A 17,084-nucleotide genomic window follows, 5' to 3' on the forward strand; every position below is an offset into this window, starting at 1 on the left:
CTTCATTATAAGCTCGAGATGAGCCCAGAAGCCTTGGGATTCGCACCGAAGGTCCTTCTATACCAAATCGACATTTTTGTGTTAACAAAATCGTCAAAATTACATTTTGAGGTGGTTACCTAAAGTTTATACCGAAGTCAACCGTTCAAGATTCAAAATCTCCAAAACGTGAAAACTTGCACAAAAACTAAAAGAACGACCAGGTGATCGAGCCATCAATCCAGCAAGTCATAAATGACTTGGAGTTGTTAGATGAACACTCTAAATGCTGAAAGGAATGCAATAAAGAGGAAATGACATGGAGGGTCATTAAGTCAATAATAAGTTTAATGACATAGAGGGTCATTAAATTAATAATAATTCACTTCGGACAACAATAGTGGGGGGGGGAATAATTACCTGTAAAGTTGTAGTGCTAAAGTAAGTTTCGTGGAGAAGTTCAGGAGGATTTTATGTATTTACTCTTAGTTCCTTGATATTGCCACCCATTAGCAGTCTTATTCTCCCGATATACTGTACCATGTCATATACACCTCATATAACCATGCTATGCCATATTATGTATATTATGCAAGAAAAAAAAGAGGGCCTCACACCCACAACTATCTAATACCTCTAACCAAACACCAGATAATATCCTAAGATTATTATATCTCATACCTCACACCAATGACTCCTAAGTGTATAAAAGTCATTTAATATTTAAAGGTTATTTTTGTCAATCAACATTTATATTCATATTTGAATATATATAATATATATATATATATATATATATATATATATATATATATATATATATAGTTATATTTTTATTTTTATTTATATATAAGATAGATGAACGTAATATTTGGCTTAAATAAATTACTTATATGGTGTGATTATTTCTTTTTTTTTAAAAAACAAAATAACATAGGGAGGATGTATTTGAGAACAATGTCCAAACAAGGTGTTGAGAAATTGGGCATTTTCCGTTTTAAAAAAGAAAAACTGATGAAACGATGGACGGCGAAGGCACCTAGTGTGAGCCGGCCGGCGTGCAAAAGTTGGGGTGGATAGAAGCGTGGGAGAGTCGTGGGGGGCGTAGGTTAAGGAAAAGGTGCTATATTACGCCCAGTGGCCCTTATAATATAACCTAGAAGAGATAGAGAGGAGTGGAAGGAATTAGGTTTTTGAATTTTGTGGAACTGTGATGGATGATATACCTGAATGGCTTAAAGGGTTGCCCCTCGCACCTGAATTTCGACCTACTGATACTGAATTTGCTGACCCCATTGCCTATATATCAAAAATTGAGAAGGAAGCTAGTGCTTTTGGTATATGTAAGGTCATTCCGCCATTGCCTAAACCTTCAAAGAAGTATGTCCTTCATAACTTGAACAACTCTCTATCAAAGTGCCCTGACCTCAATTCTGCTGGTGCCCCTGTTTTTACCACCCGACATCAGGAATTGGGTCATACTGAAAAGAAGAAATTCCCATTTGGAGCTCAGAAGCAAGTCTGGCAAAGTGGACAACTTTATACACTAGACCAGTTCGAAACCAAGTCCAAGAACTTTGCCAGGACTCAATTCGGCATCGTTAAGGACATTTCTCCCTTCCTTGTCGAGGCAATGTTTTGGAAAACTGCTTTTGACCACCCTATCTACGTCGAGTATGCAAATGATGTGCCTGGTTCTGCCTTTGGGGAGCCAGAGGAGAATTTTTGCAGGACAAAAAGACCACGTAACAGGAAAATTCTTGATAGAAGAAGTTCGAGTACTAGTGTGGACAAAGGTCGGTCTCATCATAGTGTAGAGACACCATCCTCTACTTTGTTAACCCCTTTATCAAACTCATCTCCTTTTAGGCCAAAAGGTTGTAGTAATGCTGCTGAAATGGAAGGTAGTGCTGGTTGGAAGCTTGCAAACAGTCCTTGGAATTTGCAAGTAATTGCGCGGTCGCCTGGCTCACTCACTCGCTTCATGCCAGATGATATCCCTGGTGTTACTTCTCCAATGGTCTATATAGGGATGCTGTTTAGCTGGTTTGCTTGGCATGTTGAGGATCATGAGCTTCACAGTCTAAATTTTCTTCATACAGGATCCCCTAAGACTTGGTATGCAGTGCCAGGAGATTATGCATTTAGTTTTGAAGAAGTCATTCGTTGTCATGCTTATGGAGAAACTACTGATCGATTAGGTATGAATACATACTTTTTTGTCAACAACAATGTGATGAAATTTACAAAAGAAAAAAAAAGAATGAAAGGCGTATTTTATTTTTTCCACGACATCTTCTTTAGCTTCATGAAATGTTCTAACTCTTATTTTTTATCATCTTACAAAAGACGGAAAGAACTAGTGCTCTTTGGCAGTTATTTCATAATTGGTAATCATCAGGTTGTGCTGATACTTTTCTTTTACCTAATAATTGTCCTTTGTCCATTACTCTATTGCTATTGCCAATGGAAAGAAATCGTGAAATGTATGGTGGATAGTCACAGTATTATGCCCATTGCTCTCAGAATTGGATATTTTTAAGCCATGAAAGCTTGTTCTCTGCCGCATTGCACTTCTTTCAGGGATAAGCCTTCGAGATGTTTTTTTTTTAAATGGTTGATAACTTCATTTACAAATAACTTAGCGTTTAGCTTCCAAACCCCATGCGATTAGCTAGAGAAGTAGTTATATCCTGTTTATTATGAAGAAACAACAAATAGTAGGAAGGTATTCAGAATTAGGACATATTTCTTCCAATCAGTTTTTTTGTTTTGTTGTTGGTTTTAAATGATGTTTGACATCCAGTAGAGTGTCTCTCCCATCTTTAAGAATACCTCCCGTCTATGTTCATTGACTGAGAAAATTCCAGTCAGCAGCTCCTTAACACCATCACTAATTGTTGAGTATCTTGTCAATTTTAGGTGTATGAGTTGTTTTTCACTACCATATCATCCCTTATTTAGTGCAATTGGAGAAAACCTTGTTGAGTTGTTTCCTTTCTTTTCTTTCGTAGCTTGACATGTCTCTTCTATTTTTCTCCCTTCTTCGGAAACTATGATACTAGAAACTTAATTTAGGATATGATCCTACAAATCAACTTACACTAGTATTTAACTCAAAGCTATTCTGATTGCTACTTGAAATACTTGTTAATTTATTAAATTAAAATAAATTTGGGTCATAAAGCTTTGAAATTCCCAAGTGGAAAAGCCAAAGCCACTTATACTGAACAACATGCCATATACCTGACTTTTGGGCATTCCTTCTTTTAAGGATTTTTAAAGATCCCTTTTAAAAGTTGTGTTTCCCCTTAGGTGAACTACTTAAACTAACATAAGAAAAACTTTGATTTCCGCGAAAAACCAAACAAGTTAACCTATCCAAAGAAAAAACTACTCAACTAATCATCAAGGAACCAATTAGCACTTAATGAGACTTTTCCCAAATCAATAGTAGTAATTAGGTGGAAAAGGTGATATTCACATGTAGGCTATGGTGTAAACTGTAGAATATTGGAGTCAAATGGTTGATGCTTGAATCTGACGGTGACATGCTATTGGGTGCAAAGTAAGAGCTGAGAAGAGGAACATAGATAGTGGTTTTGATACTCACTTGGACAATATGAAGTAAGAAGAGCATTCTAAAGAGTTGAAACTCTCTTTGTTAAATTAGTGGGACTTCCTATTTTTTATACTTTGGGAGTAAGTAGGATAATTCAGTCAGTATAGACGACAAAATGATCTTTGTAAAGAATGATGTATTTATTTGACATTTTGTACTTACATATAGTGTACATTTTGAATGTGAAATTTCCCTTACTGCATCAATATAATGTTTGTTTCTCATTGGAGCAAAGGGGTAGCAGATTTTGAGGTGGTTTAATGTTCAGTGTAAAGATTGTCCAAGTTATTATAAAGATTCAAAATACTGATTATTTGGTGGAATGGATACAAAGGATTCATATAAAAGATGTCTCCTACTGGTTTTAGGTTAGTTGATGACAATGAGGTAAATATAGATGCAGAAATGTAAGCTATTTTAAAATCCTATGTAATATCTGTGTTCAAAAGTTAAAAGCACAAAAAAGGCTCTACAATCAGCTGGGGTTTTAAGCGCAAAGCACAAATAAAACATGAGCTTAAATGAAAAAAGTCACAACAGATAGGAAGTATACAAATATATATGTTTAGTTCAAGGATAATAACTATAAATATGAATAACAAATATATGGAAAAAAAATTGTATTTTTTAAGGATAAAGTGAAATATCAATTGTTTAGTGTCGCCTTTTCAGGAAACACTCGTCTCTTTCACACGGAAAAGTTTGTCTTAGAGCCTTGCTGAAGCACTCATTAAGCGCGGTAAATTGCTCAACATGTCTTGAGCCTCACTTCAGGGCTTAAGCGCACCTTTGACAACACTGTGTAATATGTGATAAGGTATTCTATTTTAGGAAAATGAATAATGACTTAGTGTGGCTCTAAATAGGAAGCTGAAAGCATGACATTTTGTTTGAGCCGAGGCAAGAAGATAATGGGCATCCGAAGAATCCAATTGTGTGTTTCCCTTTTAATTGCCTCAAGAGCTTCTTGCCATAAGCTTTTCGTTTTGGCTGCAATCCAATTGTGCTCAATCTTCTACTCTTTTGTAAATTCATAAAAAATGGAATTTTGCTTTTTGGTTTTCTTTTCTTTGATATTTCCTTTTACTGGTTCTCCTATCTGGGAGTCCAAATACCACCAAACTTTTTCCTCTAGTTTGTTGTCTCTGTATATTCACATCTTATTGATAAGGCAGGAAGACTTTGTTGTAAGATTATATACCTCCAACCATGAAATTGGATGTCTGGGTGAACAAGGGAGCTAAGTGTGAAGATGTTACTTTTGGGTTCTTGCGTAGTAGGTGGACCTTTTACCATATCAATTAAGAAAATTACCTCTCATGTTTTGTAAATTGGAGTAACCATTCCATCAGGGAGAAGCAAAAGTCATATTGCCTTGAATGATATACAATTACATCTTGCACTTATTGCTTAAAACATTTTATATCACTTTTTGGCAGTGGTGTTCAATTTGTATATGTTTAGGGGTGGTATGCTGGCAGTTATGAGATATGATCCATGGTAGGAAGTTTACATGCATTTGCAGTCTAACTATCTCTTCATAAGTTAGAAAGTAAATATTCTAATGAAGAGTATGAATTTCTTGTGTGGTCTGTGGAAAGAAATATGATCTGCTTCATTATGGGGTTTTGGAACCTGTCTTCACTAAGTGAACGGTTGAACCTAAAACCAAAACACCGATTGAAAAATCAGAAGTGTAAATAATGACCCTTGCATGATCTGTATTTATCCCTCTTGTTAAAATATCAGCAATTCTTTGTTTGAGTTGGATGTATTCCCCCTCCTTATTTTTAAAGATTCCCTTTATCAATGGGGTGATGAAAATTTCAGATTTCTCTCAAAAAACGAAGTCTGTTTAATTTGATCTATTTCTTGGAAGTGCCTTCAGAAGTGATCATGTTGTTGAGTTAAACAATTTCCATAGGCCTGCTCAATTTTCACTTATCAATGTAGATCTTTGGCTTCAGTCATCTGGCAACTCGCTTATTGACTCTTAAATGGAGATATTTTGGAGTTTTGCTCTGAAATATTTCTTGTTCTCCGATTCAATAAATATAATATTTGATCTCCAGCTGCTCTTGCGCTATTGGGCGAGAAGACCACTCTTTTATCACCTGAAGTTCTGGTAGCATCAGGCATCCCCTGCTGCAGGTGGTTTCTGTTTGTCTGATCCCATTTAACTTTGTTTTTCTCTTGGTTATTTCCTGATACTAAAATGGAGGTTTCCTTTGCCGTTCCTAACTTATCAAATTTTTTGCAGTCATTCTAATGTATGTGCTCTTTTTAATTTGCTTAGGTTGGTACAGAATCCTGGTGAATTTGTTGTAACTTTCCCAAGGGCCTACCATGTAGGTTTCAGCCAAGGTAATTGCTTCTGATCTTCTATTAAAGATGTTGTTATTGTGATGAACTTCAACAATTAATGCAGATATAGCTTCTTTTTATTTTATTTTATTGTCATCTTTCTCCGTGATAAGTTGACTAAGTTTTTTCCCCCTTTTGTCTCGGATATGAATATATATATGTTTCTTTCTGTTTTGACATTTAAGTTTTTCCTTCTACTCCACATCAGAGATCTTCAATCCATCATTAGCAGCTTTCTCTATCTATAAATGATGCGGAAACAGAAATCTTCTTAGGCTTAAGAACATACGGTTCTCTATGGAGGTCCTAAGGTGATGGTGAGGGGCTGAGGGCCCAATGATATGAGCTATTCACGGGAGGGTGATCCTAGTCTTAGACTGGTGAAGGAGCTAAGACCGTTGAATGATGATATAAAGATTTTGAAGTGAGTGGTAGTTGGTAAACAAAACAAATAAAATCGTCTCTCTTCAAGGTACTAGTTGCATTGCAGAAGAAAGAAGATAAGCATGATCCCGATGAAGAAGGTGTGTCACGACCCAAACTACCCCCTAGACGTGACATGACAAATAGGACACCGAGAGGCCCTAAACAATCCACTTGACATGAATATGACAATGAATCACAATAACACTATGAAATGAGTCATAAGCTAAAGGAAGTCTAAATCATAATATCTCAACCTAGGAGAATCTGAAAACAAGATTGAAATAATGCGGAAAACATAACAAGTCTGACATAAGCCTCAAGTATCCATAATGTGGTTAGGACAAATACCTAAACCACGAACAACATTTGAAAACTGAAATGACATAAGGAAAGGAAATGATAAAGTGTGATCTCGTCCTCGAACCATGAGGACTCACCACTAGCAACCAAAGCTGAGCAAACCAATCCAGCCACGGCCAGATGGAGGAATGTCAAACCTTATATTATGAAACAATATAAGCACAAGAGAATATGCGTCAATACTTTGAATGTATTGAGTAAAAGGAAGATGCATAAAACATAAACGTGATAATGTGAATAGTTCAAAACATGCTAATGCATGACTAAGCAAAACAAGTCAAAGCTTAATAAACTAAATCATAAATCATGGGACAAGATCAATGCAACATTTGAAAATCATGTGGAAACTTAATCATAATCATTGAGGAAGTCATAAAACCTTTGGAGAAAAGCATAGTTCTTTGTGGGATGTTTACCATTAACCAACATAGATCATGTGAGCTATAACATGGAATCCAGTGTCTTTCCCACACCGAAAAGAGATGTCCTACTTTGCCAAGCTAAGGACCATAAACTTCTAGCTTAGATGGATCCACTAGCTAATGTCTTTCTAAGACAAGTCCTACGGGGGCACGTAGTTATGAGACAAAGAAATTGTTACTAGAGACTCGACCTCTACTAACGGAAAAGCCTCTATCTCAAAGTCCTCTCGGTGATAAGTAAAATCCAAATGGAAAATAGGCATAATCATATCATAGTCATAATATTGGGAGATCCAAAGACTAGTAGATTTCTTTGGAATCCTTGAACAATTCAAAGGAACCTCTACCTCCCAAGATGGATTGTTTTGGAATCATAACTGCAACGGAAATTTTAGTGTGAAGGAAGCTCACAAAAAGTTCAACTCTTTCACCCATCAGGTTACTGGCTGGCCATGGAAACTTATCTGGAAAGTTAAAATACCTCCTAAAGTGTCCTGCTTCACTTGGCTACTAGCAAAGTAGGCTGTTTTGACTCATGAGAACCTCATGAAAAGGGGTATCCAACTGAGTCCTAGGTGTTTCCTGTGTGGAGAAGAGGCTGAAACAGTCAATCACCTCTTTCTTCACTGTAGGATCACTAATATTTTGTGGAGCATTTTCATCAATTCGAAGGGCCTACTTTGGGTGATGCCAAGATATATTGTCCAGGCCCTGAAGATATGGAGTAGCTTTGCCTACATTTCTGGTCATAAAGAAAGATGGAAGATCATCCCCACCTGTATTTGGTGGTCTGTGTGGAAAGAGAGGAACCTCAGATGCTTCCAGAACAAAAGTAACAGCATCCAGAAGATGAAGATGAAGATGAATTGCTTGGTTTTATTTCATTTTTGGTGTAAATAGGAGTATATGGAAGATCTAGAATCAGTAATGAATGCTTTAGGCACCTTGTAATTTTTGTTATTTAGGATTGAAGATCTTCCTGATACTCTCCTTTTATTTGTAATTAGTAAACCTCAGTTTGATTTTTTGGAATATAATACGAGACTGTTACCTTCTCAAAAAAAATATTTGGAAAGGTAAAATCTAGTTATACGAATCCAATCATAAGCTTAATATCATAGAATAGCTCCTTTCAAAACAATGATTTCATAACTTGTTCATGAAGACACTTATCTAAGCATTTAAATCATGATCATCTTTCATAATGAGAATACTTCAATTAGGAAGCAACCTTTCATAAAACATTTGATACTTCATCTAAAAACATCCTCTATTGATGAACTCCTCAATTTCATGATGCATGCATAATTTTATAATGGCTTAAGTCATACACAGCCCCTTAAAGTTGTCTGCATATTTCACTTGAACACCTCAACCAAGTCTTGTACCTATTGAACACCTCTAGAACTTAGGATTGACACCTATTTGACATTTTTTTGACAGTCAGCCAAAAATATTAAGTGTGTGAGACACACTCGCTATGACATGACACTATGACAAATTAAGTTATGACATGTGTCAGTGGGATCCAAAAAATTGTTAAAAAATATAAATCAATGAGTGAAAAAAATATTTTAAATAATAAAAAATAAAATTAATTTTTTGTAATCCCTACACAATTCCCCCACCCACCAAACCTTTTCCCTGCAACCCATAAGAATCAGCCCCCCACCGTCTCTTTCTCTTTTTGTTTTCTGTTCTTCTTTATCATAGATTAACAATGGCAAATAGATTCAATTTTTTTTTTTAATAGTTACCATTGTTACTAAACCCACCCAAATTCTTCCCTACTACCTATCAGAACACTACTTTCCTTTTTTTTTTTTTTCTAATCTTCTAAATCAACAATGACAAATATATATTCAATGGTGATAGAGGATGTGAATAAGTGACTGTAGAAATAATAATAATAAGAAGAAAAGGGATATAGCGTTGAAGAAAAAAAAACACGAAAGTGTCTATGTAAATGGTAGAGGTGATGGTAGTTGTTGCTTAATAGAAGAGGAAGAAATGGATGTATTGGCTGCCATAATAACAAATCTGAAAAAATAATATGATAATGATGGTAAAGGAAAAGCAAAAAACGAGGAAGAAGAAGAAGGGTGTTTATGGCAACAATGGCGGATGCGAGTGCTAAGGTGGAGAAGTGATGGCAACAAGTCCAATGAAGAAGAAGGAGGTTTTTAAGTTCAAAAAATGTCTAATTTAATTCTTTCACGCGCTTGTTATTCGTGAATTACACCCAAAATGCCACGTAAGTAAAAAATGCTCAACTGGTATCAATTCGAAGTACTAGAGGTGTTCAATAGGTACAAGTCTTAGTTGAGCTGTTCAAGTGAAATATGTGGACAACTCTAAGGGGCTGTGTATGACTTAAGCCTTTTATAATCATAGTTCATAATCATAGCATAGACATATAGCATAGGTTCATATGAAATTCATAAGAAAACATGTAATTGAATCAAACCATGCATAATAAGATCAAATATATATAATGAATCATAATTAATTGAACTCATGGAGAATCACATGAAACCCTAGAAAATTGGGTAGAATTCTAAAGAGAGTTTATTTTGGGACTCAATAGATGAAAAGGATCCATGGATGATGTTCCCACATACCTTGGGTAATCAAAGCCCTAGAGATTGAAGAAGAAACCTTGAAGAAACCTAGCTTCCTAGCTTTTCCTTGAGAGCCTTGAGAGAGAATTGGAGAAGATGAACTTAGGGAATTTAGGGATTTTGAGTGAATGGAAGGGAATAGGTAGATTTTGAAGAGTAAAATCAGTTTTAAGACTTAGTTATAGGATCAAAACAACATTAGTAAAGATGTAGAAAGGATAGTAAAGGACCCAAATGACCCTGACTTAAAACTACCGGAGGGACTCTACGAATCGACTTATGGTTCATAAAATCTTCTACGAACCGTCCTGGTCGTCCTTAGATGGAGTTACTGGAGACCAATTGGTGATCAACTTCCACAAGACCCTTCCTATGGATTGTGGAACTTTCTACGGCCCATAGGCCCTCTTCATAGAACCCCATGACCAAAAATCCTTCAAGTCCAAAATACTTCCCACGAGTCTAATCTACGGCTTGTGCAACCTTCTACGGGCCGTACAAACCTTCCATGGAATTAGAGGTACCAAAAACACCAATTCTGGAATCACCTTTATGGACACTTCCTATGGCCCGTCTACTCTTCTGCGAATTGTCCTGTTGGTCCATAGGAACTTCTTCTAGGACTTGACATTTTCTAACTTTTCACAACTCATTCCATGACTGCCTTCTATGGACCATAGATAGACCCGTACAACTGGCACTAACAATTTTTTCTGCAACTTTCTTTCCAAACTCAACTTACCAATTTCTGAGTTACAAGGTGCGTCCCTATTGGATTAATTTGGATGCGTGCAAGTTTACCTAAAAACCAAAACTGCAAATAAAAAAAGTGGGGTACTAATAGACAATTTTGAATTAGTATTGGTTGCACAAGAATGGAGCAAAAGTCTCAAATTAGTTGGCTATGGAAGGGGACAAACACCATGCTTTTCATTAAAGGCAAGTGCTGAAGAAGTTATAGTTTCATAAAGAGGCTTCACATCAAATAGCAGTGACTTCTGCATGTGAATTAAAATCTGTGAAGAGATCTTGGTGTTGTAAGGTAAGTTTTATGACGAGGAAGAACAATGTCAAAAGGTTCAATTTCAAGAAAATCAAAGATTGCATTCTTCTAGCCTCTTTACTCAAACTATCAACATTCCATCAAAAGGTGTTCAAACCAAAAATAGCATTTGAGTAAAATTGAAAAAAGCTATTTAGAGAAGACGAGAGGAGGAACAACTCCACTTCTTCTTCTTGCATGAATTAGAAATCACGTTGTTGAAGGAAATTCACAAGATATTTAAAGACATTCAGAGTGTCAAGGAAAAAATATTTAACATCCATCTTGTCTATATGTTATAGAAAATATGAAGAAAGTGATCGTTATGATGAAAGAGGAGAAGTTGCATAGGTACAAGAGATACTCCAAGTGTTGGGGGGGGGGGGGGGGGTATGTATGTTAGTGGAGAGATAGGATTTGGAAAGAATTTTGAGGAAGATGAGGGTGGTAAAAGCCCATGAGTCGGATCGGTTCACTATAGCTTTTTCAACAATTATGGGAGGTGGTGAGTAGAGAGGTCATGGAATTAATAATTTATTTCCATTTAAAAAATAGCCTTCAATTTATTTTTTTTGATGAAGTAAGTTGTTTCATTAACAGTATCAAGAAGATGCAAAGAGTACAAAAGTAGATATGCTAGCTCCATTACGTGATAAAAGTTAAGATTCGGGAGCCAACCACAAAATATAAAAAACTAGAGGAGTCTTAAACATGACTATGGATGGTCTAGAGTTAAAGAGCCAACAAAATCTAAGAAAGCAATAGACTTACTCAGATATGACCGATGACAACTTAATAATTCTTAACTAAAAAACGCAAAGGTTACTTTTATAAGTTCACCCAATCAAACATACACCAAAGGAATATAATTTATGTCTCTCACATCCCATCTTCAATTCTAAGAGGTTAGGAAAAACTAATGGATAACTTTATGAGATGGAGCCAATGGAAACTAGAAGTATGGTTGGTATGATGAGATGGAGAGGGTGATGCTATCAAAGGGAGAATGAGGTTTTGGCATATGCATATTCTACATTCATAGACTTCTTGAAAACGTGATTATACATATTTGCAAAGAAAGAATGTTTACCATTTTAGAGGGTGTGTACAAAATATAAATTCTATAAGCACTATCGGTTCTAGGAAGATGTTGTAACCTCATATGATGTAATTGTGTGGAAGAAAGTCATGAGGGGGAAGTGTGATTTTTAAGATCCACATTTGTGAATCACAGTGGGAAATGCAATGCGAGATCCTTTATTAAATAATCATGGTGTCAGGCTAGCTTTCACGTACTTCTACTACTTCCACGGGTACTTGCTACCTCCAAGCAACACAAACTAGATAACTTTATACACCAAGGTTTGAACAGATGAGACGAAATCATCTAGTGTTATTATGTCCATTGAGAATTGAACTTGAGATCTCACGGTTTCACTCATTTTATTGACCATTAGGCCACACCTCTGAGTGTGATGTAAGATCCTTTTGTGATGAGATGCATTATAGGGTGGCCTAATGTTAAAGATTTCCATAAAACATTCACTTTAACTATGGATAAGGGCCCAAATTAGCTAAAAATGATTAGGAGAGAAGGAATGAGTTCCTTGAAAAATGTCTTTGAGAGTATGTTGCAGTTAAGGGAAGATGAGATATAATAATATAAACAGGAGATGACTAAATGTTTTTTGCTTGATCAATGGAGGGATATGAAACACACATGGAATCTAATATCAAAACTAAAGCACTAAGAAACTTCTTTCTAAGTGTGCATTGTGGAGTAGACGAGCGAATTTGTTATCCACCTAGTTTTGAACTGTGCGCCACTATTCTCGAGGATTTTTGGGTTGAAAAAATGGAAGCCAAGAAAAAGGTTTTATGAACGTTAACTCCTATTTGCTTGTTTGGACAATTTGGTGAGAAAAAAAGGGTACAAGTTTAAAAGGAATACATAAATCTATAAGAAGGTTAAAAGTGAATTTTCACTAAAGTTGTATTTTGGTGGAGCAGAATGTTGCCGCACTTTATGTGGGAGAAACAGGGAGTTAGCAAAAATATGCAGGATGCTTTGAATGTTCCCAAGTGGAAAGAGGCAATTCTAGAGGAGATGGATGCTCTTAAGAGAAATGAAACCTAGAAAATGGTGACACTACCACGTGGAAAGAAAACAATGGGCTGCAAGTGGTTGTTTACCATCAAATTTAAATCAGATGGGTCCTTGGAGAGGTATAAGGCACATTTAGTAGCAAAAGGGTTCACTCAGACCTATGAAATTGACTATCTTGAGACATTCGCTCCTCTTGCCAAGTTAAATTCAATCAGGGTTCTTTTGACCATTGCTGCCAATCTTGATTGGCCCCTACAACAACTAGATGTGAAGAATGCATTCTTGAACAGAAACCTCGAAGAAGTCTACATGGATCCTCCTCCGGGTTTTGAAGAAAGGTATGGAACTAGAGTGTGCAAGCTAAAGAAAGCCTCCTATGGGCTCAAACAATCCCCAAGAGCTTGGTTTGAGAGATTTACTCAGTTTGTAAAAAAACAAGGGTACACTCAAGGGCAAGCAGATCATACCATGTTCATTCGACACTCTCTTGAGGGAAAGACAACTATCCTCATGGTGAATGTTGATGATATTGATGATATCATACTTACAGGGGATAACTTGCCCGAAAAAAGAAATAGTTGGCCTCGGAATTTGAGATCAAAGATTTGGGTCAGTTGAAAGATTTTCTTGGCATGGAAGTAGCAAGATCAAAAGAAGGCATTATGGTGTCACAAAGGAAGTATATACTAGATCTTCTAAAAGAGACAGGCATGAGTGGTTGTCATCCAGCTGAAACACCTATTGATCCCGATTATAAAATCCAGAAACAAAGAAGGAAATTCAGTTGACCAAAGTCAATATAAGAGACTAGTGGGGAAGTTGATCTACTTATCACTCACTTGACCTGATATAGCTTTTGCTGTAAGCTTAGTGAGTCAATTTATTCACTCTCTGAAGGAAGAGCACCAAGAAGCGGTCTACAAGATTTTAAGATATCTGAAAAGTTCATCAGGGAAAGGATTGTTTTTCAGAAAAGTCCAAGATAGATGCATTGAAAGCTTTATAAATGCAGATTGGGTAGGTTCTACTATTGATACGAGGTCTACATCAGGATATTGTACTTTTATCTAGGGAAATCTCGTGACTTGGAGGAGTAAAAAGCAAAATGTTGTAGCCCGTAGTAGTGCTGAAGCTGAATATCGATCTATTGCCCATGGGATATGTGAAATGATTTGGCTCAAGAAGATAATGGAAGAACTAAAAAACAGTTGGTGTTACCAATGAGATAGTACTGTGACAACAAAGCTGCCATAAGTATTGCTCACAATCCAGTTCAACATGACAAAACAAAACATTTTGAAGTGGATAGGCACTTCATAAAAGAGAAGATTGAAGAAGGAAACGTGTGCATGCCTTTCGTCCCAACAAATCAATAAATTGAAGATATTTTCACAAAAGGTTTGTTTAAACCAAAGTTTGAAATTCTTGTAAGCAAGTTAGGCATGAACGATATATACATGCCAACTTGAGGGGAGTGTTGATTTGTAAATATCTAGGTGTGATTAGATATGTTTTAGTAGGATTCTAATTGATCTCATAGAATCAAATCTGATGTGCTATTGAATAGGTTAGGATATTAGAATCATCCCTTGATTCTCAAATCTCCTAGAATCAGGGGATCTGATTGCTAGCTAGTTTATTTTTCTATACTATAAATTTGTATCTCTATGGATGAATAAAATTGTACAATTTTGGTACCAAAACTTACAGCCTCATCCCCTCTCCTCCTTATTAGCAGTATTTAGTAAACCTGTGGTTTCTTATTCTTCAATATGTATTAGTGTCTGCTGCTTCATTTACTTTGTATCTTGCTATTTGCTGTCATATTTTCTTATCCATGCTTCAAATACTTCTCTTTTGAGCCGAGGGTCTATTGGAAACAACCTCCCTACCCAGAAAGGTAGGGATAAGGTCACTCATGGGATTACACTGAGTTTGTTGTTGTATTTGTTGGAGTGAGAGAATTCATTCTTCTATAATGGAAGTATTGGGAGCCTAATAATGTAAAGATGATACTGTCTTGATGAGATATTCAATGAATTTATTTTATCTTCTATAAAAGAAATTCTGTTTCAGTCGAGTTGCGTGTGAGTCTGGATCCTTTATTATGGTTGAGTGCCCAATTTTTTCTTTTACTGTGCCCCCTCCCAAATTCTTGTGTTCATAGTGTGGTATGAAGTGAAACATGCGTTGGTAACACAATGAGTTTGTTTCAATTTTATCCTGGTTTCAAAGATCCACTTGTAAATGCAGGCTTCAATTGTGGCGAGGCTGCCAACTTCGGTACTCCACAGTGGCTTGCAGTAGCCAAAGAAGCTGCTGTTCGTCGAGCTGCCATGAACTATCTGCCTATGCTCTCTCATCAGCAGTTGCTTTATTTGTTGACAATGTCTTTTGTTTCAAGGTCTGCTCATCAGCTCTTGTTGCATATATGGATCAGCCCAACATGTCCCCTCTAGGAGATGAGAATTAGGTGTTTCTTTTGCATTCCCGGATTGAAACTTTGTAGGCTTTATCTTAATTTATCTTTTATTGATCCGTATTTGTAAGAACTACTTTTTGTCCAGCTGTACAAATCTGTTTTTTCCATCTTCACAATACATTATTTAGGTCAGAAGTGAAATTGTAGACATCTTTTTAAAGTTAAGTGAGTAATGAGGTTAAGGTATACTTTTTTGTTACTTTAAAAGGTGAAAGTTTCTGTAGTCTGCTACTGTTCCTGCAATAATGGAAATATTGGGCTGTGGAATGAGTGACTTTTGAAAAACTGAGTGAGGATAGTTAATGTGTGATATGGGGATATTTAAGCTTTGTTGTACTCCATTTTGTTGCTTTCCCGTCATTCAAGAACCAAAGCCTAGGGAGCGGACAGGCTTATGGTTACATTTCCTTTTACTTTAATAAACTTAGAAATATCTTTTGGTTTCTTTACTTCTATGTTTGTGATGACAGTGTGCCAAGATCCCTGCTGCCTGGGGTTCGAAGCTCTCGTCTGAGAGATCGTCAGAAGGACGAAAGGGAGTTTCTGGTAAAGAAAGCCTTCGTTGAGGATATAGAAAAGGAGAGCGACCTGGTAACAGTTTTACTTCAGAAAAGCTTTTCTGACTATGCAATGTTGTGGGATGTGGATATGCTTCCATCTTCAGGTAAAGAATCTGAACTGCACAAGAATGTTTCTGCGGATGCTTCTAAAGGGAACGATCAGTCTGACAACAACGATAGTCAGGATGTATTAGACCAAATGAGCTTATACATGGAAAATTACAGTGACTTCTATGTGGATGATGATGTGTCATGTGAATTTGAAATCGATTCTGGGACATTACCCTGTATAGCTTGTGGGATTCTTGGTTTTCCATTTATGGCTCTGGTACAACCATCGGAAAAGTCTGCAAAACACCTTTTTCCTGAGGAATTTCAGAATAAACAAGAATCCGGAGTGCTGAAACATGTGGAGTCGGATAACCATAGGTGCATGTTTGAGGACTACAATAGAGGTAGGAGGCCCTTTATAACTTTTCTCCCTTGTTGAGTTTGTCTGTTCTGTTATCTTGATGACTAAATCAATGTCTCTTGTTGATGATATCTTCCTCTGTAATAATTGCTTGTTTGGATTGACTTTGGGCATATGACTGACTTATAAACCAAAAGTCATAAGTTAGAAATTCTAACTTATGGCTTTTGGCTAATTTTTATTAGTTTGGCTTAAAGCCAAGTGCTTACACACTTTTCTATCTTGTCCAAACACTAAAAAAGTTCTTAAAAGCTATTTTGGCTAAAAGCACTTGAACTAAGTCAATCCAAACAAGCTCTAAATGTGCTAATTTTACTGCTTGTAAAAGGTAGCGCAAATTGATTTATGAAACTTCTTGTGTCTGATCAACATGTGACTCTGTGAGAAATAATCCTAACTCTTTGAACACAGCAGTACTAGTTCTTCTTCCTCTTTTTTGCTACAAAGGAGTATCTATGCATACTCTTTCTGTCATTATTCTCCTTTTTGACACCTTTTTTCTCCAATGAAATTTGCTTGTGTTTCAGCTGAATACTAATCCTCCACGAGGTAGTGGTAAGGTCTGCGTACACTTTACCCTCCCCAGACCCCACTTTGTGGGATTTCACTGGGTATGTTGTTGTTGTT

The 17,084-nt window shown here is 36.3% G+C and overlaps 1 protein-coding gene across 1 annotated transcript in view; it reads left to right on the forward strand.

Moving 5' to 3' along the window:
• Positions 1-1,159: 1,159 nt before the first annotated feature.
• Positions 1,160-17,084, forward strand: part of LOC125833489 (probable lysine-specific demethylase ELF6) — a 30,081-nt gene continuing 14,156 nt past the window's right edge. Inside the window, exons 1-5 of the mRNA XM_049512651.1 lie at positions 1,160-2,180; positions 5,674-5,752; positions 5,898-5,965; positions 15,197-15,347; positions 15,896-16,440. Of these exons, the coding sequence (XP_049368608.1) occupies positions 1,193-2,180; positions 5,674-5,752; positions 5,898-5,965; positions 15,197-15,347; positions 15,896-16,440 (1,831 nt within the window). The 5' untranslated portion in view covers positions 1,160-1,192. The remainder of the gene's footprint in view (positions 2,181-5,673; positions 5,753-5,897; positions 5,966-15,196; positions 15,348-15,895; positions 16,441-17,084) is intronic.

This window comes from Solanum verrucosum, unplaced genomic scaffold (assembly GCF_900185275.1).
Source record: "Solanum verrucosum unplaced genomic scaffold, falcon-dt-bn FXZP01000173.1, whole genome shotgun sequence".
NCBI classification, from domain to species: domain Eukaryota; kingdom Viridiplantae; phylum Streptophyta; class Magnoliopsida; order Solanales; family Solanaceae; genus Solanum; species Solanum verrucosum.